Below are 23,895 nucleotides of genomic sequence, written 5' to 3'. Positions count from 1 at the left end.
CTTCTATACCTCCCTGCCCTGATGTTCACTCTTCTATACCTCCCTGATGTTCCCTCTTCTATACCTCCCTGATGTTCCCTCTTCTATACCTCCCTGATGTTCCCTCTTCTATACCTCCCTGATGTTCCCTCTTCTATACCTCCCTGATGTTCCCTCTTCTATACCTCCCTGCCCTGATGTTCCCTCTTCTATACCTCCCTGCCCTGATGTTCCCTCTTCTATACCTCCCTGCCCTGATGTTCCCTCTTCTATACCTCCCTGCCCTGATGTTCCCTCTTCTATACCTCCCTGCCCTGATGTTCACTCTTCTATACCTCCCTGCCCTGATGTTCACTCTTCTATACCTCCCTGCCCTGATGTTCACTCTTCTATACCTCCCTGATGTTCACTCTTCTATACCTCCCTGATGTTCCCTCTTCTATACCTCCCTGCCCTGATGTTCCCTCTTTTATACCTCCCTGATGTTCCCTCTCTTCTTATATACCTCCCTGATGTTCCCTCTCTTCTCCAGAGGATGTGATGCAGTGCTGGATTCTCCTCCCTGTCGGTTTTCTGTTGGCAAACAAAATACCCCAGCTCACAGAATGACGGAGGAGGAAGAGACCCCTTGGTTAGTCTACTGGTCTGGCTCTGCAGACTGATCTTAAACCTTATTATAGTCATCTACATAATAATCACATCAGTGGTAACACAGGACAGGAGACCTTGGTTAGGGTTTGATTCCAGAAATGACTGCAGTTGATATGCAGCCATTGTCAATGGTAGAGGATGTTGACTTCAAAACCCTGATGGCATATCTAGAACCAGACTACCAGATGCCATGTTGAAAAACCATGATGGCCTTGGTGCAGAAATTGTTCAATAATTAGTCTGCAAGTACAAAGCGCAAGCTCTCAAACTATTTTTCTCATGAATCATTGCTAGTTAGTGTGTTTTTGTCTCATAATATGAAATTACAGACTACCGGTAGCCTACTGTGTCTAGGACTGTGGTACGTAATAGGACCATATTCTGCATTGTGATTTCATGTGGAATTGTATCACTTGTTCTTATTGTTCTAAAGGAAACTGGACAAAAATGGCAGTTTAAATGTTAAGATCATTTAGAATTTGACACATCCCTATTGTGTTAATTCTCCAGGAAGTTGAGACTGTCCCTCTGCAGCACAGAGACGGAGCCAGAGGAGCCTCCCCACAGAAGCCCGTATCCAGCAGTGGAACCCAAAGAACAACCAGCACCAGAGAAGAAGAGTCTGGCCCAACCACCAGAGAAGAAGAGTCTGGCCCAACCACCAGAGAAGAAGAGTCTGGCCCAACTACCAGAGAAGAAGAGTCTGGCCCAACCACCAGAGAAGAAGAGTCTGGCCCAACCACCAGAGAAGAAGAGTCTGGCCCAACCACCAGAGAAGAAGAGTCTGGCCCAACCACCAGAGAAGAAGAGTCTGGCCCAACCACCAGAGAAGAAGAGTCTGGCCCAACCACCAGAGAAGAAGAGTCTGGCCCAACCACCAGAGAAGAAGAGTCTGGCCCAACCGCCAGAGAAGAAGAGTCTGGCCCAACCGCCAGAGAAGAAGAGTCTGGCCCAACCGCCAGAGAAGAAGAGTCTGGCCCAACCGCCAGAGAAGAAGAGTCTGGCCCAACCGCCAGAGAAGAAGAGTCTGGCCCAACCGCCAGAGATTAACATTCTGGCCCAACCGCCAGAGATTAACATTCTGGCCCAACCGCCAGAGATTAACATTCTGGCCCAACCGCCAGAGATTAACATTCTGGCCCAACCGCCAGAGATTAACATTCTGGCCCAACCGCCAGAGATTAACATTCTGGCCCAACCGCCAGAGAAGAGGAGTCTGGCCCAACAGCCAGAGAAGAGGAGTCTGGCCCAACAGCCAGAGAAGAGGAGTCTGGCCCAACAGCCAGAGAAGAGGAGTCTGGCCCAACAGCCAGAGAAGAGGAGTCTGGCCCAACAGCCAGAGAAGAGGAGTCTGGCCCAACAGCCAGAGAAGAGGAGTCTGGCCCAACAGCCAGAGAAGAGGAGTCTGGCCCAACAGCCAGAGAAGAGGAGTCTGGCCCAACAGCCAGAGAAGAGGAGTCTGGCCCAACAGCCAGAGAAGAGGAGTCTGGCCCAACAGCCAGAGAAGAGGAGTCTGGCCCAACAGCCAGAGAAGAGGAGTCTGGCCCAACAGCCAGAGAAGAGGAGTCTGGCCCAACCGCCAGAGAAGAGGAGTCTGGCCCAACCACCAGAGAAGGAGGCAACACAGGAAAGGAAAGCCACATCCTCCTTTCTCCAGAAGCTGAGAGAGGCTGGTCAGTCAAAGCCTGCCTGGTGAGTCCACATCTGTTTTCATTTAACCCAATGAATGATTAGAACTGTCCTGTTTACAATATCCACAGTAGTGGCCCTCCCTGAGTGTCTTTTTTTAGTATTTTTGTATTTTACCCCCTTTCTTCTACCCAATTTCAGGGTATCCAATTGGTAGTTACAGTCTTGTCCCATCGCTGCAACTCCCGTACGGACACGGGAGAGGCGAAGGTCGAAAGTAGTGCGTCCTCCGAAACACAACCCAACCGAGCCGCACTGCTTCTTGACACAGTGCCCACTTAACCCGGAAGCCAGCCGCACCAATGTGCCGGAGGAAACACTGTACACCTGGCAACCGAGTCAGCGTGCACTGCCGGCCAAACACTCCCCTACCCTGGACGGCGCTTGGCCAATTGTGCGCCGCCCAATGGGTCTCCCGGTCAAGCCTGGACTCGAACCAGGATCTCACAGTTAATTGCCTTTGACCACTGTGCCACTCGGGAGGCCCCTCCCTGAGTTTCTAAACCCAGAGGCCCAACATCGCAAGACTTCCGGGAATGCTTGCGAAGTATACCTGGCTGGAGTTTGGGGTTTGAGAAGTCAATGAGAGAAGTGAAATATTCTTCCTTAGTTGTTAATTGTCTCGAAAGATAAAGGCACAACCTGGATTAGAGCCAATGTCTTCAGTAATTGATCATGGTATTACTCCAACTTCCTGAAAGTGACAAACTGACACGTAGCCAATGTCGTCTACAAGCGTGATTGGGGATTTACATTTTAGTCATTTAGCCGACGCTCTTATCCAGAGTGACTTAGTTAGCTAGGTGGGACAACCACATATCACAGGGTGACTTAGTCAGTGCATTCATCTTCAGATACAGTGAGGGAAAAAAGTATTTGATCCCCTGCTGATTTTGTACGTTTGCCCACTGACAAAGACATGATCAGTCTATCATTTTAATGGTAGGTTTATTTGAACAGTGAGAGACAGAATAACAACAAAAAAATCCATAAAAACGCATGTCAAAAATGTTATAAATTGATTTGCATTTTAATGAGGGAAATAAGTATTTGACCCCTCTGCAAAACATGACTTAGTACTTGGTGGCAAAACCCTTGTTGGCAATCAGAGGTCAGACATTTCTTGTAGTTGGCCACCAGGTTTTCACACATCTCAGGAGGGATTTTGTCCCACTCCTCTTTGCAGATCTTCTCCAAGTCATTAAGGTTTCGAGGCTGACGTTTGGCAACTCGAACCTTCAGCTTCCTCCACAGATTTACTATGGGATTAACGTCTGGAGACTGGCTAGGCCACTCCAGGACCTTAATGTGCTTCTTCTTGAGCCACTCCTATGTTGCCTTGGCCGTGTGTTTTGGGTCATTGTCATGCTGGAATACCCATCCACGACCCATTTTCAATGCCCTGGCTGAGGGAAGGAGGTTCTCACCCAAGATTTGACGGTACATGGCCCCGTCCATCGTCCCTTTGATGCGGTGAAGTTGTCCTGTCCCCTTAGCAGAAAAACACCCCCAAAGCATAATGTTTCCACCTCCATGTTTGACGGTGGGGATGGTGTTCTTGGGGTCATAGGCAGCATTCCTCCTCGTCCAAACACGGCGAGTTGAGTTGATGCCAAAGAGCTCGATTTTGGTCTCATCTGACCACAACACCCAGTTCTCCTCTGAATCATTCAGATGTTCATTGGCAAACTTCAGACGGGCCTGTATATGTGCTTTTTTGAGCAGCGTAGTGTGTTATCAATTGTTTTCTTGGTGTCTATGGTCCCAGCTGCCTTGAGATCATTGACAAGATCCTCCCATGTAGTTCTGGGCTGATTCCTCACCGTTCTCATGATCATTGCAACTCCATGAGGTGAGATCTTGCATGGAGTCCCAGGCCGAGGGAGATTGACAGTTCTTTTGTGTTTCTTCCATTTGCGAATAATCGCACCAACTGTTGTCACCTTCTCACCAAGCTGCTTGGCGATGGTCTTGTATCCCATTCCAGCCTTGTGTAGGTCTACAATCTTGTCCCTGACATCCTTGGAGAGCTCTTTGGTCTTGGCCATGGTGGAGAGTTTGGAATCTGATTGATTGCTTCTGTGGACAGGTGTCTTTTCTACAGGTAACAAACTGAGATTAGGAGCACTCCCTTAAAGAGTGTGCTCCTAATCTCAGCTCGTTACCTGTATAAAAGACACCTTGGAGCCAGAAATCTTTCTGATTAAGAGGGGGTCAAATACTTATTTCCCTCATTTAAAATGCAAATCAATTTATAACATTTTTGACATGCGTTTTTCTGGATTTTTTTGTTATTCTGTCTCTCACTGTTCAAATAAACCTACCATTAAAATTATAGACTGATCATTTCTTTGTCAGTGGGCAAACGTACAAAATCAGAAGGAGATCAAATACTTTTTTCCCTCACTGTAGCTAGGTGGGACAACCACATATCACAGGCATAGTATGTATACTTTTCCTAGAAAGGGGTTGAAGGGGGGATTGTTGGTTCCACCGTTGGGGTGCCAGGACAGAGAAGAGCTTGGACTGGGCTGAGCGGGAGCTGCCCTCCCGTAGGGGTGGGAGGGCCAAGAGACCAGAGGTGGCAGAACTGAGTGCTCGGGTTGGGGTGTAGGGTTTGAGCATAGCCTGAAGGTAGGGAGGGGCAGTTCCTCTTGCTGCTCCGTAGGTAAACACCATGGTCTTGTAGTGGATGCGAGCTTCAACTGGAAGCCAGTGGGGTAACATGAGAGAACATGGGAAGGTTGAACACCAGGCGGGCTGCAGCGTTCTAGATAAGTTGCAGGGGTTTAATGGCACAGACAGGGAGCCCAGCCAACAGCGAGTTGCAGTAATCCAGACGGGAGATTAGTGCCTGGATTAGGACCTGCACCGCTTCCTGTGTGAGGGGAGCGACTCGGGCAGTCCTAGAGGTGGCAGAGCCTGAGACACCCAGCCCTGAGAGGGTGGAGAGGAGGATCTGGTGGTTCACAGTGTCAAAGGCAGCAGATGGATCTAGGAGGATGAGAACAGAGGACAGAGTGTCAGCTTTGGCAGTGCGGAGAGCCTCCGTGACACAGACGAGCAGTCTCGGTTGAGTGACCCGTCTTGAAGCCTGACTGGTTAGGGTCAAGAAGATTGTTCTGAGAGAGGTAATGAGAGAGTTGATCAGAGACTGCACGCTCAAGTGTTTTGGAAAGAAAAGAAGGGATACAGGTCTATAGTTTTTGACGTCAGAGGAGACGAGTGTTTGTTTCTTGAGGAGGGGAGCGACTGGGGCAATTTGAAGTCAGAGGGGACGCAGCCAGTGGTCAGGGATGAGTTGATGAGGGAAGTGAGGAATGGGAGAAGGTCTCCAGAGAAGGTCTGGATGAGTTGATGAGGGAAGTGAGGAATGGGAGAAGGTCTTCAGAGAAGGTCTGGATGAGGGGATGGGGTCTAGTGGTCAGGGATGAGTTGATGAGGGAAGTGAGGAATGGGAGAAGGTCTCCAGAGATGGTCTGGAGGAGGGGATGGGGTCTAGTGGTCAGGGATGAGTTGATGAGGGAAGGGAGGAATGGGAGGGGCTGAGTGGTTAGGGTTGGAGGGGAGGGAGGGAGACAGCATGACCATCTGGGAGGGGCTGAGTGGTTAGGGTTGGAGGGGAGGGAGACAGCATGACCATCTGGGAGGGGCTGAGTGGTTAGGGTTGGAGGGGAGGGAGACAGCATGACCATCTGGGAGGGGCTGAGTGGTTAGGGTTGGAGGGGAGGGAGACAGCATGACCATCTGGGAGGGGCTGAGTGGTTAGGGATTAAGCATTTTCTGCCCATCTTCATACTGTCTTTGCTATTAGTTGATGTGGTGAATTCTGATACTGTATACAGTGTATAATGGTGGCTAGGGCTAATGCAGGTGTTCCCTCAGAAAATTGGCCCACGAACCCATTTTGAAATACAGTGCATTTGGAAATTATTCAGACCCCTTGACTTTTTCCACATTTTGTTACGTTACAGCCTAAATGTCTTATTTAATCAATTCTAGAATAAGGCTGTAACGTAACAAAATGTGGAAGAGGGGAAGGGGTCTGAATACTTTCCAGATGCACTGTATATACAAATGTGGACCACACCATGGAAAAACAGTTATGTAATATATGGCCAAAGTATTTCAATCTGGTTTGAAGTGACTGAAATCAGAAAGATATTGGGAAGTTCAGAAGATCATCAGGCAATACTTTTGAATGATCTTCTGTGTAGAAAATAACACCATCATTGATGTTCTTTCCCCCCCAGTCTGGTCCTGTCCAGTCTGTTCTGAGCCCTACGCAGCTTGTAGGCATTGGAGAGGGAAACAGAACACGTGTGTTCCTGATAGTCATATCTTTCAGTGATGGGGTCATAATATTTTGTAGCTTAAACCGTTCAAAGATAAATCCATATTTGTAGGAAGGAAACGGAAACCGCTGTTTATTACAACAGCATTTAGCGACTACCGGAGGTTACTGACATAACCCTGGTTCTATGAACCAAGGTCTCTCACCACCCCATTTTCAAATCAGTTGACCCCACATGGGGTCGCGACCCCTAGTTTGGGGAACGCTGGGTTTAAAACCAGTATTAATGACATTTACAAAATTAATTAATTTATTTGCACTTAATCACTTAATTCAAGTGTTTAGATTGCAGGAAATGGCAGTTACAGGTGTTCAAAGCACCTCCTCCTCGACTGACTTATCAGCACCACCTTGTTAAAAACTCCTGTGGGGGGGACCCTGAATGCCGTGTTTCTGTTCAGCCCTATGAAAGGGTTAGGGGTTAGGGTTAATGATGTGTTTCTGTTCAGCTCTATGAAAGGGTTAGGGGTTAGGGTTAATGATGTGTTTCTGTTCAGCTCTATGAAAGGGTTAGGGGTTAGGGTTAATGATGTGTTTCTGTTCAGCTCTATGAAAGGGTTAGGGGTTAGGGTTAATGATGTGTTTCTGTTCAGCTCTATGAAAGGGTTAGGGGTTAGGGTTAATGATGTGTTTCTGTTCAGCTCTATGAAAGGGTTAGGGGTTAGGGTTAATGATGTGTTTCTGTTCAGCTCTATGAAAGGGTTAGGGGTTAGGGTTAATGATGTGTTTCTGTTCAGCTCTATGAAAGGGTTAGGGGTTAGGGTTAATGATGTGTTTCTGTTCAGCTCTATGAAAGGGTTAGGGGTTAGGGTTAATGATGTGTTTCTGTTCAGCTCTATGAAAGGGTTAGGGGTTAGGGTTAATGATGTGTTTCTGTTCAGCTCTATGAAAGGGTTAGGGGTTAGGGTTAATGATGTGTTTCTGTTCAGCTCTATGAAAGGGTTAGGGGTTAGGGTTAATGATGTGTTTCTGTTCAGCTCTATGAAAGGGTTAGGGGTTAGGGTTAATGATGTGTTTCTGTTCAGCTCTATGAAAGGGTTAGGGGTTAGGGTTAATGATGTGTTTCTGTTCAGCTCTATGAAAGGGTTAGGGGTTAGGGTTAATGATGTGTTTCTGTTCAGCTCTATGAAAGGGTTAGGGGTTAGGGTTAATGATGTGTTTCTGTTCAGCTCTATGAAAGGGTTAGGGGTTAGAGGTTAGGGTTAATGATGTGTTTCTGTTCAACTCTATGAAAGGGTTAGGGGCTAGGGGTTAGAGTCTAGGGTTAATTATGTGTTTCTGTTCAGCTCTATGAAAGGGTTAGGGGTTAGAGGCTAGGGTTAATTATGTGTTTCTGTTCAGCCCTATGAAAGGGTTAGAGATTAAAGTTACATGCGGACCACACCGCCCGCGTTGCGTGAGTGTTGCAAAATAAATGTACACGTTATTCAATAATTTTATCTGATCTGCTCGAGCGCGTCAACGAGCGTCTGCGTAGCCAGGCGCTGAAATAGAACTCGGTTGTATTTGTGACGCTTGACTCGCTCCTCATTGGTTTATAGTAGTATGGATTACATTTTAAATGTTCCTCATCAATCTACACACACTACCCCATAATGACAAAGCAAAAACACATTTTTAGAAATTTGCAAATTTATAAAAGATTAATAACCGATATTACATTTGTATAAGTATTCAGACCCTTTGCTATGAGACTCGAAATTGAGGTATTTCTGTTTGCAAAAATTTCAAAACTTTTTTTGCTTTTTCATTATGGGGTATTGTGTGTACATTTCTGAGGAAACATTTGTATTTAATCAATTTTAGAATAAGGCTGTAACATAACAAAATGTGGAAAAAGTCAAGGGGTCTGAATACTTTCCGAAGGCACTGTATATCCCAGGACAAATTAGCTAGCAACAGCAAGCTAACTAGCTAAATGTTCATGAATGTTTCATGTGTTTCGACCTGTCCCCAAATTAATATAGTAGGTTCAGAGTTCGCTTTGATATTTCAACCTGCGTGTCCTGATCGCGTCTGGTGTGGATGCGTGCGACGGTCTTGTCAGCATGTTAGAGGTTAGGTTAATGATTTGTTTCTGTTCAGCACTAGGAAAGGGTTAGGCGTTTAATGTTTATCATATAAATAATGTAGCCAGCTACAGTTCCGAATGTTTTGTTTCAAGTAAATCTTGAATTTTATGGAGAAAAGTAGACTGTCTACACTGAGAAAAGTACCTGAGAAAAAAGCTCCACATCAGTCAGAGCGCTGTCTGCCAGTTCCTGAATCTCATCAGTGCAAAGTGCAATTGAAGCACAAAAATAGTCTGATGCAGAAATGACAATAAGAACCATTTTAGATCTTAGATTTCTTACACGTTTTATTTTTTTTTCCCTTTGTGAAAAAGTGGTCCTCTGTAGCTCAGCTGGTAGAGCACGGCGCTAGTAACGGGTCCTCTGTAGCTCAGCTGGTAGAGCACGGCGCTAGTAACCGGTCCTCTGTAGCTCAGCTGGTAGAGCACGGCGCTAGTAACCGGTCCTCTGGTCCTCTGTAGCTCAGCTGGTAGAGCACGGCGCTAGTAACGGGTCCTCTGGTCCTCTGTAGCTCAGCTGGTAGAGCATGGCGCTAGTAACGGGTCCTCTGGTCCTCTGTAGCTCAGCTGGTAGAGCACGGCGCTAGTAACGGGTCCTCTGTAGCTCAGCTGGTAGAGCACGGCGCTAGTAACGGGTCCTCTGGTCCTCTGTAGCTCAGCTGGTAGAGCACGGCGCTAGTAACGGGTCCTCTGGTCCTCTGTAGCTCAGCTGGTAGAGCACGGCGCTAGTAACGGGTCCTCTGGTCCTCTGTAGCTCAGCTGGTAGAGCACGGCGCTAGTAACGGGTCCTCTGGTCCTCTGTAGCTCAGCTGGTAGAGCACGGCGCTAGTAACCGGTTCGATCCCCGGGACCACCCATACACCAAAAAATACAAAAAATACAAATAATGTATGCACGCATGACTGTAAGTCACTTTGGATAAAAGCGTCTGCTAAATGGCATATTATATTATAAAAATGAGGAATTCTGCGTTAACTAGCACGTTAAACTTAGGGGACACGTTATCTTAGTACGTTTCTGAATTAATAAGGTGACGGTGCATCTTATTGTTTAAGCTTTCTGCCGTATTTGAGAGGTCAAAGCCCTTTGGATGAGTTCTCTGTACAGCTGCCAACATTTTTAATTTCCTTGCATTTTTTCTCCTCTGTTCTCGGGCCAGTCTGCTCCTCCCCCAGTCTGCTCCTCCCCCAGTCTGCTCCTCCCCCAGTCTGCTCCTCCCCCAGTCTGCTCCTCCCCCAGTCTGCTCCTCCCCCAGGCCCGTTGCCCTACCGACTCCAGACACAGCGTGTTCACATGCTGCATCAGAGCAGACAAGCATCAAAACCTTTTCATTCTCTTGGAAATGACCAAACTCACCATAAATGACATTCAGTCCAGAACTAAAACATAAACGCAACATGTAAAGTGTTGGTCCCATGTTTCATGAGCTGAAATAAAAGATCCCAGAAATCTTTCATATGCACAAAAAGCTTATTTTCTCAAATGTTGTGCGCACATTTTGACATCCCTTTTAGTGAGCATTTCTCCTTTGCCCAGATAATCCATCCACCTGACAGGTGTGGCATATCATGAAGCTGATTAAACAGCATGATCATTACACAGGTGCACCTTGTGCTGGGGACAATTAAAGGCCACTCTAAAATGTGCAGTTTTGTCACACAACACAATGCCACAGATGTCTCAAGTTTTGAGGGAGTGTGCAATTGGCATGCTGACTGCAGGAATGTCCACCAGAACTGTTGCCAGAATATTTAATGTTCATTTCATTACCATAAGCCACCTCCAACATTGTTTTAGAGAATTTGGCAGTACGTCCAACCGGCCAGTCTAGGACCTCTGCGGGATCGTCTGAGACCAGCCACCAGGACAGCTGATGAAACTATGGGTTTGCACAACCGAATAATTTCTGCACAAACTGTCAGAAATTGTCTCAGGGAAGCTCATCTGCGTGCTCGTCGTCCTCACCAGGGTCTTGACCTGACTTCAGTGGGCAAATGCTCACCTTCAATGGCCAATGGCACACTGGTGAAGTATGCTCTTCAGCGATGAATCATGGTTTCAACTGAAATGGGCAGACGGCGTGTATGGCATCTATGACATAGAGGGACCAGGTGAATCCAGGTGAAAGCTATGATCTCTTATTGATGTCACTTGTTAAATCCACTTCAGTCAGTGTAGATGAAGGGGAGGAGACCGGAGTCGTGCCAGGCGCACCAGTTTGTGTCAAGAACTGCAACGCTGCTGGGTTTTTCATGCTCAGTAGTTTCCTGTGTGTATCAATAATGGTCCACCCCCCAAAGGACATCCAGACAACTTGACACAACTGTGGGAAGCATTGGAGTCAACATGGGCCAGTATCCCTGTGGAACGCTTTCGACACCTTGTCGAGTCCATGCTCCGATGAATTGAGGCTGTTCTGAGGGCAAAAGGGGGTGCAACTCAATATTAGGAAGGTGTTCTTAATGTTTTGTACGGTCAGTTTATATTTTATGTGTGAGCAAAAGAACACTGCATGGCTAAATGCATATAATTGCAGGAAATTAGCTTTAAAACTGCAACATTTTCTCTTTGCTACAGGGCAGAATACAGGGAGCTCAAAGTATTGGGACAGTGACAATTATTTTGTTGTCTTGGCTCTGTACTCCAGCACTTTGGATTTGAAATGATACAATGACTGAGGTTAAAGGGCCGTTTAGAAATTACTGCCCTTTTTTACATTGTCCCCCCATTTTATGGTAAATAATTGTCATTTTGGAGACACTTATTTAGTAAATCAGAAGATAATTTGTTTTGAAACACTACTACATTAATGTGGATGCTACCATGATTACGGATAGTCCTGAATTAATCATGAATAATGATGAGTGAGAAAGTTAGACGCACAAATATCCCACCAAGACATGCTAACCTCTCACCATTACAATAACAGGTTAGCATTTTTGGGGTATGATATTTGTGCGTCTAACTTTCTCACTCATAAGCCCTAGGAAAGGGTTAGAGATCAGAGGCTGTGGTCAATGCTGTGTTTCTGGTCAGCCCTAGGAAAGGGTTAGAGTAGGGTTATAGGTCAGAGGGTTAAAGCCCTGTTTCTGTTCAGTCCTAGGAAAGGGTTAGAGTAGGGTTATAGGTCAGAGGGTTAAAGCCCTGTTTCTGGTCAGCCCTAGGAAAGGGTTAGAGGCTAGGGTTATAGGTCAGAGGGTTAAAGCCCTGTTTCTGTTCAGTCCTAGGAAAGCCCTGGCGTCTCCAGTGAGAGAACCTCCTCTCACCGAGCTGGAGGATGACTTCCTGATCCTGGAGGATGATGGGCCTTCCTGGTTCTCCCTTCGCAGGAAGATTGACCCCAACAGATCCACAGCCAAACCACGACCGCAGCAGCAGAACCAATCACACAGTAGTGACAATGCCTCAGCAGACACACTCACCAAGGCTACAGCCAATCAGAGATCAGGAGGGACAGACAGACCTCGGACAACTAAAGAGAAGAAGGGAAAGAATCCTACAACCAGGAAGGAGAAGGACTCTAGTCCCCAGGGGGTAGGACCTCAGGGTGATGGGCCTGTTAATCATGTTGACCTCGAGGCAGACCACATAGAACAAGACAAGAAGAAAGGCAACAACCTGTTATCTGAACCAACGACAGCAGGTGACCTGGAACAAGAGGCACCAGGAGGGGCCAAGCCTAAACCTAGCCACACCAAAACAGAAAAGAAAGTTCCCAGAATCTCTAAATCCAAAGCTGGTATCCAAGGTGACAAGGTGAACCCCAAGACGAGCCGAGGACGAGGCCGGCAGTCTGGGAAGACCAGGAGACTGTCAGGTCGAGCTGGGGAGGAGCCCGTCACCATGGAGGAGGAGAGTGAAGCGGCTGCAGACCAATCATCAGCTGAAGACCAGGCGGCAGACCAGGATGTTTCTCCAGGTAAGATCCTCTGACAGCTGACATCACACATCATCATGGTTTCTCTGACTACAACGTTCATCATAAGTTCAAGTTGTATCATGCCATTTGTAGGTATAGGAATATGTTTTGTAAGAGCTCTCAACAAATAAAAAAATATATAAAAAACATTCACAAAACAATCAATGGGGGAAAAATGTAGTTTACATAAAAGACTAGGCTAGATGTAATGTTGTCTTTCCTCCACAGTTCTACAGTTGGCACCAACAGGACAGAGACGAGTCATCTCTAAGGTTCCAGCCAATTGTAAGGCCCAGGAGGTCTGCCCCGCCCCTACAGGTGAGGCTGACTCCTCCCAGTTAGCAAGGAAGAGGAAGAGGACGAAGCCTGGTCCCTGGTGGCTCACCAGTCCTGTCAACACACAGCTCACAGAGACAGACAACAAGTCCAAACAGAATAACAAGACTACATCTAAACTAGCAAGATATTCCTCTGTGGAGTCAGGGCAGGAGGACGGGCCATCAAAACCCTTGTTTAATCAGAACGCAAAGAAGAAACCCTCGTCCAATCAGACCACAGAGAAGAAACCCTCGTCCAATCAGACCACAGAGAAGAAACCGTGCTCCAATCAGACTGCAGAGCAGAAAGCAGAGAAGCCCAAGAAGGGCAGACCTAAGAAGCAGACGACAGCCAGGACAGAGGAGCCAGCGAGGCCTGAAGGTCAGAGAGAAGAGGAGCCAGCGAGGCCTGAAGGTCAGAGAGAAGAGGAGCCAGCGAGGCCTGAAGGTCAGAGAGAAGAGGAGCCAGCGAGGCCTGAAGGTCAGAGAGAAGAGGAGCAGGAGGCCATGCCCAGCCCTCTCAGACAGCATACACTCACCTCAAGTAAGGCTTCATATTAACGCCATCCTTTTTCCTTCAAGGGAATATAGTTCACTCATAAATCAAGCTTAGTAATATACAGAATATGTACTGTCATCTCAAACAGCTGTTATTGAAATATGTGGTGATTTGTGTTCTGCTTGTGTCTCTTCTCAGGTGAGAAGGTGTTTGACTGGATCTACACCCGCACTCCCAAGTGTAAACCCCAGAGTGATGCCACCCCCCACTCTGCTACCGTTACCCCCAGCAGGAGTGATGCCACCCCCCACTCTGCTACCGTTACCCCCAGCAGGCAGCAGCACCAGGCCAGGGAGGCTCCAGAGAAACGCAGTAGCAGGAGGAGGAAAGCTCCAGTGAACTGGTGGGAGACCAACAACCCCCCAGAGAATGCTGGCCGCACCTGTTCCTTCCCTCAACAACCCCAGCCTTACCCCAAAACACCTTCATCCCATCAACCCCAGCCTAACCCAAAAACACGCAAGGTGGTGAGAAGTAAGTCCAAGCCCAGACCAGTCCGGACCAGGCCTGCTAAGTCCCTGGGACCTCCTCAGAACGGCAACACAGCCTCCTCACCTCGACCTGGAGCAGTCCAGACCCTGGGACCTCCTCAGAACGGCAACACAGCCTCCTCACCTCGACCTGGAGCAGTTCAGACCCTGGTGAAGAGGAAGGACCCCTCCACTCCCAAGACGGCCAAGCGCTCTCTGGCCACCTTTGGCGCCATCTTCTCCTCGGGCAGAGAAGCGCTCCCGGTGGCCACTGTCAGAAGCACGTTGCAGACTTCAGGGAGGAAAGCCCTATTCCCTGAAGAGCAGTCAGCCCAGAGCCCCAGCGTCAGCCTCAGCCCTGGTCCAGCTAAGGACCCCTCCCAGGACACAGCCAGTGACAGGAGCTCCAGCCCTGTGGATCTGAGTGCCAGTACGGTCTACATAGAGCCTGTTGGACAGCTGGGGAAAAAGACCAGACGCCGAGACTTCTCCCAAAGCAACAACCGACTCTCAGACAACACGTAAGTACACTCCTAAACACTGTTACTTCTGACTGTTGCTTCTCAACACTTACTTCTGTTTGTTGCTTCTCAACACCTTTACATCTAAATGTTCCTTCTAAACACTGTTACTTCTGACTGTTGCTTCTCTTTTCAACACTGTTACTTCTGACTAGGCGATATATCAAATGAATTTGATTAATTAGAATGTGAGTTTTTGAGCGATATTCCAAATGCCTGTATCGCATGAATCATGGTTTAGTTTTTAGTTTTTATCAGCTTTTTCTCATTGTTTTTTTCTGGTCTCTTTTGCTCAGAGATCTGTATACGGACGAGATGCACGTCTCCTCCCTAACAATGGGAGTCGTCATCCCAGAGGTGGGAAGGCAGGCAAAAAGAATAGGTCCAAAATAAGCCCATATATGGACAGATTCTAGCGCTTCGCCTCTTCCTCTATGGTTTACACACCAAGCCCCTCCCCCTGCCTCTCACGCCAACAAAGTTGTGATATCACATCTTCCTCTCTGACAAGCGGTTTCAACTCGTTATTTGCATTTGAGGTTTGGTCCAACAGAATCGGTCCTATGGACACCGAAACACAGAGACATTATTTTACTGTAATAGAGGAGAAGTTAACCTTTCTAACGATACCCTTTTTATGTCTCAACTCCTCAAATTGCGTCCAGATCAGACACTACTAAAACCAGAGTATCAATGAACGTTGATTCTGGAAAATTAATGCTCAGTTTGTCGCGCGCGGCATTGTGGTACCACGTACCGTTAGCAGCATTTTAGCCAAAGACTGTCATACTTGCTGTCTAGTCTGTTTATAAATGTACATAAGCATAAAACAATTATATAAGGAATTGGCAACTCGTTCTCATTCTGAGAAATAAGGTAGGCCACTTGATTTCAACATCTGAACAAAGTGGACAGGCTAACATGCTGTTCAAACAGTTGCAGACAGACAGAATGGTGTGGTCGTAACAATTCAACTGTTGAACCTTGTTAGCAAGCAAATACATCCAGGTAAAGATTAGCTGGCTATTCACTAGCACGTGGGCTTGAGAGATTGTTCTATAGCCTCTAATGCCTGCTACAAGAAGTTAGTCATTATTAGTGAATGTGTTTATTCATGGTTCAAGTTACATTTGTAACAAAAAAGGGCATTTTCATAAACTGACTTGAAAGACAGAAAGCGGCACAGGTCCTAATCCAGGCACTTGTCATCTCCCGTCTGGATTACTGCAACTCGCTGTTGGCTGGGCTCCCTGTCTGTGCCATTAAACCCCTACAACTTATCCAGAACGCTGCAGCCCATCTGGTGTTCAACCTTCCCAAGTTCTCTCATGTCACCCCGCTCCTCCGCACACTCCACTGGCTTCCAGTTGAGGCTCGCATCTACTACAAGACCATGGTGCTTGCCTACGGAGCTGTGAGGGGAACGGCACCTCCTTACCTTCAGGCTCTGATCAGACCCTACACCCAAACGAGGGCACTGCGTTCATCCACCTCTGGCCTGCTGGCTCCCCTTCCTCTGCGGAAGCACAGTTCCCGCTCAGCCCAGTCAAAACTGTTCGCTGCTCTGGCACCCCAATGGTGGAACAAGCTCCCTCACGACGCCAGGACAGCGGAGTCACTGACCCCCTTCCAGAGACACTTGAAACCCCACCTCTTTAAGGAATACCTGGGATAGGATAAAGAAATCTTTCTTACAGACAATTTTTACACGCTTCAGCAGTCGGCGGTCCCGTTCTGTGAGCTTGTGTGGCCTACCACTTCATGGCTGAGCTGTTGTTGCTCCTAGACCTCTTCACAATAACAGCACTGACAGTTGACCGGGGCAACTCTAGCAGGGCGAACGGACTTGTTGGAAAGGTGTCATCCTATGACGGTGCCACGTTGAAAGTCGCTGAGCTCTTCATTAAGGACATTCTACTGCCAATGTTTGTCTATGGAGATTGCATGGCTGTGTGCTCGATTTAATACACCTGTCAGCAACGGGTGAGGCTGAAATAGCAGAATCCACTAATTGGAAGGAGTTTCCACATACTGCTGTATATATAGGGTATTTCTTACTGTTGCTTCTCTTCTAAACAACGTTATGAGTGACTGTTGTCCAACGTGATGTCAGGTGATCCATTCCTTTTTGTCAACAGGTTAAAAGGTTTCAAAAGCGGACCGTCTTCCATGATTGAACTGGAGGATTGTGAAGAGCATGAGGACATCTGTAAGTGCAGAGCATTGTGCCTTACTGCTTCCTGTTTGCTTACTGCTTCCTGTTTGCTTTGACTTTTTTAATTAGATTGTTTTCATTTAAAGTGTGTTGGGATTTTAAATGCACTTTAAATAAAGTTTGATTTAATTTAACACATTTAAACTACAGTGCCTTCAGAAAGTATTCAAACCCCTTGACTTATTTTGTTGTGCTACAGCCTGAATTAAAAATGGATCCAAATTAAATGTCAACCATCTACACACAGTACCCCATAATGACAAAGTGAAAACATGTTTTTAGAAATGTTTGCTAATTTATTGAAAATGAAATGCAGAAATGTCTCATTTACATAAGTATTCACACCTCTGAGTCAATACTTTGTAGAAGTACCTTTGGCAGTGATTACAGCTGGGAGTCTTTCTGGGTAAGTCTCTAAGAGCTTTCCACACCTGGATTGTGCAACATTTGCCCATTATTCTTTTCAAAATTCTTCAAACTCTGTCAAATTGGTTGTTGATCATTGCTAGACAACCATTTTCAGGTCTTGCCATAGATTTTCAAGTAGGTTTAAGTCAAAACTGTAACTCGGCCACTCAGGAACATTCACTGTCTTCTTGGTAAGCAACTCCAGTGTAGATTTGGCCTTGTGTTTTAGGTTATTGTCCTGCTGAAAGGTGAATTCACCTCCCAGTGTCTGGTGGAACGCAGACTGAACCAGGTTTTCCTCTAGGATTTTGCCTGTGCTTAGCGCCATTCAGTTGATTTTTTTCCCTGAAAAACTCCCCCAGTCCTTAACGATTACAAGCATACCCATAACATGATGCAGCCACCACCATGCTTGAAAATATGGAGAGTGGTACTCAGTAATGTGTTCAGGACAAAAAGTTAATTGCTTTACCACATTTTTTGCAGTTTTACTTTAGTGTCTTGTTGCAAACAGCATGCATGTTTAGAATATTTTAATCTGTACAGGCTTCCTTTATTTTCACTCGTTTAGCAAATTGTTACTCCTGAACTTATTTAGGCTTGCCATAACAAAGGGGTTGAATACTTATTGACTGAAGACATTTCAGCTTTACATCTATTTGTAAAAAAATAGTTCCACTTTGACATTATGGGTTATTGTGTGTAGGCCAGTGACGACAAAATCTCTATTGAATCCATTTAAAAATCAGGCTGTAACAACAAAATGTGGAAAAAGTCAATGAGTGTGAATACTTTCTGAAGGAGTGTGAATACTTTCTGAAGGAGTGTGAATACTTTCTGAAGGAGTGTGAATACTTTCTGAAGGAGTGTGAATACTTTCTGAAGGAGTGTGAATACTTTCTGAAGGAGTGTGAATACTTTCTGAAGGAGTGTGAATACTTTCTGAAGGAGTGTGAATACTTTCTGAAGGAGTGTGAATACTTTCTGAAGGAGTGTGAATACTTTCTGAAGGAGTGTGAATACTTTCTGAAGGAGTGTGAATACTTTCTGGAGTGTGAATACTTTCTGGAGTGTGAATACTTTCTGAAGTGTGAATACTTTCTGAAGGAGTGTGAATACTTTCTGAAGGAGTGTGAATACTTTCTGAAGGAGTGTGAATACTTTCCTGTCCCTGACCTCTAATCCTGACCTCTGACCCTGACCTCTAACCCTGACCTCTCCATGACAGGGCTCCCGTCATCCAGAGTGACGCCCCATCCGTCTGTCCATCCGTCTGTCCCTCCTGGTATCGTGCTGTCAGATCCTGAGGCTGTGACTGCGGCTGTTTGTGCTCCTCCTCTTAAAGCCATCACACTGCAGCTGGAGGACAAGGCCAACCTCACCGACTGGCTGGCTCTGCTCTGGCCTGCCACCGGGAAACGTACGTACACACAGACAGAGATGGGGCAATAGGTCAACAATAGTGTAATGTTGTCCTGTGTTGTGTTGTGTTGTCAGAGGGAGGCCAGATCAGCCCAGATCATTTCCAGTGGTTCTCGTACCGAAACAGAGCTCTGGGTTACAAGATGGACCTGCTGGCTGAAACCTTCTCTAATGGAAAGATCCTGCTGGGCTCCTACATGAAGAAACCTCTGCTGGTGGACCACAGCGCTACCACTGTGAGTAACCTTTAACCCCTAACCTTTAGGTGCGCTACATGACCAAAAGTATGTGGACACCTGCTCGTCTAACATCTCATTCTTAAATCATGGGCATTAATATGGAGTTGGTCCCCCCTTTGCTGCTATAACAGCCTCCACTCTTCTGGGAAGGCTTTCCACTAGATGTTGGAACATTGCTGCGGGGACTTGCTTCCATTCAGCCACAAGAGCATTAGTGAGGTCGGGCACTGATGTTGGGCGATTAGGCCTGGCTCGCAGTCGGCGTTCCAATTCATCCCAAAGGTGTTCGATGGGGTTGAGGTCAGGGCTCTGTGCAGGCCAGTCAAGTTCTTCTACACCGATCTCGACAAACCTTTTCTGTATGGACCTCGCTTTGTGCACAGGGGCATTGTCATGCTGAAACAGGAAAGGGCCTTCCCCAAACTGATGCCACAAAGTTGGAAGCACAGAATCGTCTAGAATGTCATTGTATGCTGTAGCGTTAAGATTTCTCTTCACTGGAACTAAGGGGCCTAGACCGAACCATGAAAAACAGCCCCAGACCATTATTCCTCCTCCACCAAACTTTACAGTTGGCACTATGCATTCGGGCAGGTAGCGTTCTCCTGGCGTCCGCCAAACCCAGATTTGTCCGTCGGACAACCAGATGGTGAAATGTGATTCATCACTCCAGAGAACACATTTCCACTGCCCAGAGTCCAATGGTGGCGAGCTTTACACCACTCCAGCCGATGCTTGGCATTGCGCATGGTGATCTTAGGCTTGTGTGCAGCTGCTCGGCCATGGAAACCCATTTCACGAAGCTCCCGACAAACAGTTATTGTGCTGACGTTGCTTCCAGAGGCAGTTTGGAACTCAGTAGTGAGTGTTGCAGCCGAGGACAGACGATTTTTACGCGCTATGTGCTTCAGCACTCGGCGGTCCCGTTCTGTGAGCTTGTGTGGCCTACCACCTTGCGGCTGAGCCGTTGTTGCTCCTAGACGTTTCCACTTCATAATAACAGCACTGACAGTTGACCGGGGCAGCTCTAGCAGGACAGAAATCTGATGAACTGACTTGTTGGAAAGGTGGCATCCTATGACGGTGCCACATTGAAAGTCACTGAGCTCTTTAGTAAGGCCATTCTACTGATAATGTTTGTCTATGGAGATTGCATGGCTGTGTGCTCGATTTTATACACCTGTCAGCAACGGATGTGGCTGAAATGGCCAAATCCACTCATTTGATGGGGTGTCCACATACTGCTGTATATATAGTGTTTATCATATCAGAATTAGAATATCAGTTCAGAGTGATGTCAGATACGTCATATCAGAATGAGTGTAGGGCTGGGCAATATATCGAATGAATGTTTTAGAGCGATGTTCCAAATGCCTATATCACTCCACAGACACCAAGCCCCTCCTCCTTAACACTCCACAGACACCAAGCCCCTCCTCCTTAACACTCCACAGACACCAAGCCCCTCCTCCTTAACACTCCACAGACACCAAGCCCCTCCTCTTTAACACTCCACAGACACCAAGCCCCTCCCCCGGCTCGTGTTAATATTTATAAAAACAATTCTCTCTGCATTGTTGGGAAGGGCCCGTAAGTAAGCATTTCACTGTAAATCTACACTTGTTGTTTACGAAAAATTTAACAAATAAAATTTGATTTGATTTGTTTAAACTCGCTATTTGCATTTGAGGTTTGGTCCAACAGAATCGGTCATATGGACACAAACACAGAGACATTATTTTACTGGAATAGAGGAGAACTTAACCTTTATAACAGCCTTTTTATGTCTCAACTTCCAACATGTAGAACAGAGCAGACTAAAACGAGAGTGTCAATGAACATGTGGCAAAGTAATGCTCAGTACAGCTAGCAGCAATCTAGCCACAGACTGTCAGCTGTCTAGTCTGTGTGTTATAAATGTGCAATGAGCACAAAAATACGCATTTATATAAGGAATTGGCAACTTGTTGTTATTCTGAGAAATAAGCATCTTATCCAGGTAGGCTACTTGATTTCAATATCTTAAAGTGAACAGGTGTTCAAACAATTGGAGGCGGCCAGGAGGGTATGTTCATAACAGTTCAACTGTTCTACCGTCTTAGCAAGCAAATAGATCCAAGTTGGCTTGCCTTTAAATATAAAGATTAGCTGGCTAATCACTAACACGTGGGCTTGTGCTTGAGAGATTTGTTTATGAGACCCGTGTTAATTTTCTATAATGACTGCTACAAGATGTTGGTCATTATTAGTGAATGTGCGTTGTGGATAGTTCTGATTCAATTTGTTACAAAAAGGGAATTTTCATAGACAGACATGAAAGCCAGAATAGTGATTATTGCAAAAAAAGGTTAAACTATTTTGATAAAATAATGTAATTATTAGTGTGGCTGTGGAAGGCTTATATTTAGGTATAATTTTGTGTTTTGACCTTTTTAATTGTGCAACAAAACTTATTCAGAGAGAACTTTTAAAATCTAGTGATATATCGTGAGTCGCCCATAAGTTTGAAATAGGGATGCACATTTCGGTAAATGTTGCTGCTGGCGAACCGACCCTCATTAACCGGACAACAAACTGATTTGCCTAACAGTATGCATGCAAGGAACGGAAATGTTTCATTAATTAACCTCTTATGGATCGGACCCTTTCTTTTCAATTTTCGCCTAAAATGACATACCCAAATCTAACTGCCTGTAGCTCAGGACCTGAAGCAAGGCTATGCATATTCTTGATACGATTTGAAAGGAAACACTTTGAAGTTTGTAACTGTGAAATTAATGTAGGAGAATATAACACATTAGATCTGGTAAAAGATAATACAAACAAAAAAATATGCATTTTTGTGTTTTTTGTTCCATCTTTGAAATGCAAGAGAAAGGCCACAATATAATATTGCAGTTTAGGTGCAATTTAGATTTTGGCCAACAGATGGCAGCAGTGTGTGAAGTTTCAGATTGATCCAGTGAAGCATTGCAATACTGGACTATTATGTACTTGGAAATGTAATTGATACATTTCCAAGTACATAACTATAGAGAACATGCATTTTGTATTACCATATCATGTTTGTAAGTTTACACACTCCCAGGAATGTCATACATGATGGATCATTAGCTTATACACTAACTTTCACACATCTAGATGGCCGGGCGGGGTGGGTGTGGAGCCAGAGACAGCAGGGGTTCAAACTGTAGAACCCAGTTCCTACATTTGAATATAAAAATTTATTTTATCGAACAAAACTATGCTACATTTTATCTTTGGGACCCTTAGGATGACAAATCAGAGCAAGATTACTGAATGTAAGTACATTATTTAACTTCATAGGTGAATGTATCAAAGCAGTTGCCGTGATAAGTTTTTTGTTGTTGTGCACTCTCCTCAAACAATAGCATGGTATTTTTTCACTGTAATAGCTACTATAAATTGGACAGTGCAGTTAGATTAACAATATTGTAAGCTTTCTGCCCATATAAGACATGTCTATGTCCTGGAAAGTTTGCTGTTACTTACAACAGTCATGCTAACCACATTAGCGCATGTTAGCTCAACCGTCCCGTATACGGGACACCGATCCCGTAGAGGTTAACAGCTTAATGGAAACATGCAACAATAGTAAGCCTATAGTCTTACAGTTAAAAGGCTATAGCCTATTATTGAACATGCAACTCATGTAATGAAGCAGCTAATAAAATGTAATTTTGCTGCCTCTCTAACCTGGTGGTCCCTGCACGCACGACCCACGTGGAGTTCCAGGTCTCAGGCAGCCTCTGGAACTGCTGTTCTGCGGCCAACAAGGCAGAGTTCATCTCAGTCTATGCTACCCTCCAGTCCCTCGACTTCTTGGCGCTGACGGAAACATGGATTACCACTGAAAACACTGCTACTCCTACTGCTCTCTCTTCGTCTGACCATGTGTTCTCGCATACCCAGAGAGCATCTGGTCAGCGGGGTGGTGGCACAGGAATCCTCATCTCTCCCAAGTGGACATTCTCTCTTTTTCCCCTGACCCATCTGTCTATCTCCTCATTTGAATTCCATGCTGTCACAGTCACTAGCCCATTCAAGCTTAACATCCTTGTCATTTATCGCCCTCCAGGTTCCCTTGGAGAGTTCATCAATTAGCTTAACGCCTTGATAAGTTCCTTTCCTGAGGATGGCTCACCCCTCACAGTTCTGGGGGACTTCAACCTCCCTACGTCTACCTTTGACTCATTTCTCTCTGCCGCCTCCTTTCCACTCCTCCTCTTTTGACCTCACCCTCTCACCGCCCCCCCCCCCCTACTCACAAGGCAGGCAATACGCTTGACCTCATCTTTTCTAGATGCTGTTCTTCTACTAATCTCACTGCAACTCCCCTCCATGTCTCCGACCACTACTTTGTATCCTTTTCTCTCTCGCTCTCCTCCAACACTACTCACTCTGCCCCTACTCAGATGGTAATGCGCCGTCGCAACCTTCGCTCTCTCTCTCCCGCTACTCTCTCCTCTTCCATCCTATCATCTCTTCCCTCTGCTCAATCCTTCTCCCTCCAATCTCCTGATTCTGCCTCCTCAACCCTCCTCTCCTCCCTTTCTGCATCCTTTGACTCTCAATGTCCCCTATCCTCCCGGCCGGCTCGGTCCTACCCTCCAGCTCCGTGGCTTGACTCATTGCGAGCTCACAGAAGAGGGCTCCGGGCAGCTGAGTGGAAATGGAGGAAAACTAGACTCCCTGCGGACCTGGCATCTTTTCACTCCCTCCTCTCTACATGTTCTTCATCTGTTTCTGCTGCTAAAGCCACTTTCTACCACTCTAAATTCCAAGCATCTGCCTCTAACCCTAGGAAGCTCTTTGCCACCTTCTCCTCCCTGCTGAATCCTCCTCCTCCTCCCCCTCCCTCCTCCCTCTCTGTGGATGACTTCGTCAACCATTTTGAAAAGAAGGTTGACGACATCCGATCCTCGTTTGTTAAGTCAAATGACACTGCTGATCCTGCTCAGACTGCCCTACCCTATGCTTTGACTTCTTTCTCCCCTCTCTCTCCAGATAAAATCTTGCGACTTGTGACGGCCGGCCGCCCAAAAACCTGCCCGCTTGAC

General features: G+C 46.3%; 1 protein-coding gene across 1 annotated transcript in view; it reads left to right on the top strand.

Annotated features, from left to right (window-relative positions):
* Positions 1 to 23,895, top strand: part of LOC311116863 (uncharacterized protein) — a 76,391-nt gene that overhangs the window by 36,814 nt on the left and 15,682 nt on the right. Inside the window, exons 7-14 of the mRNA XM_084191892.1 lie at positions 512 to 610; positions 1,141 to 2,322; positions 11,966 to 12,663; positions 12,892 to 13,524; positions 13,678 to 14,530; positions 16,669 to 16,739; positions 18,382 to 18,573; positions 18,651 to 18,811. Of these exons, the coding sequence (XP_084048018.1) occupies positions 512 to 610; positions 1,141 to 2,322; positions 11,966 to 12,663; positions 12,892 to 13,524; positions 13,678 to 14,530; positions 16,669 to 16,739; positions 18,382 to 18,573; positions 18,651 to 18,811 (3,889 nt within the window). The remainder of the gene's footprint in view (positions 1 to 511; positions 611 to 1,140; positions 2,323 to 11,965; positions 12,664 to 12,891; positions 13,525 to 13,677; positions 14,531 to 16,668; positions 16,740 to 18,381; positions 18,574 to 18,650; positions 18,812 to 23,895) is intronic.

The sequence above is a fragment of the Coregonus lavaretus genome, assembly GCF_964263955.1.
Source record: "Coregonus lavaretus genome assembly, contig: HAP1_SCAFFOLD_190, whole genome shotgun sequence".
Classification (NCBI taxonomy): Eukaryota; Metazoa; Chordata; class Actinopteri; order Salmoniformes; family Salmonidae; genus Coregonus; species Coregonus lavaretus.
This window is presented reverse-complemented; position numbering and strand designations above follow the sequence as displayed.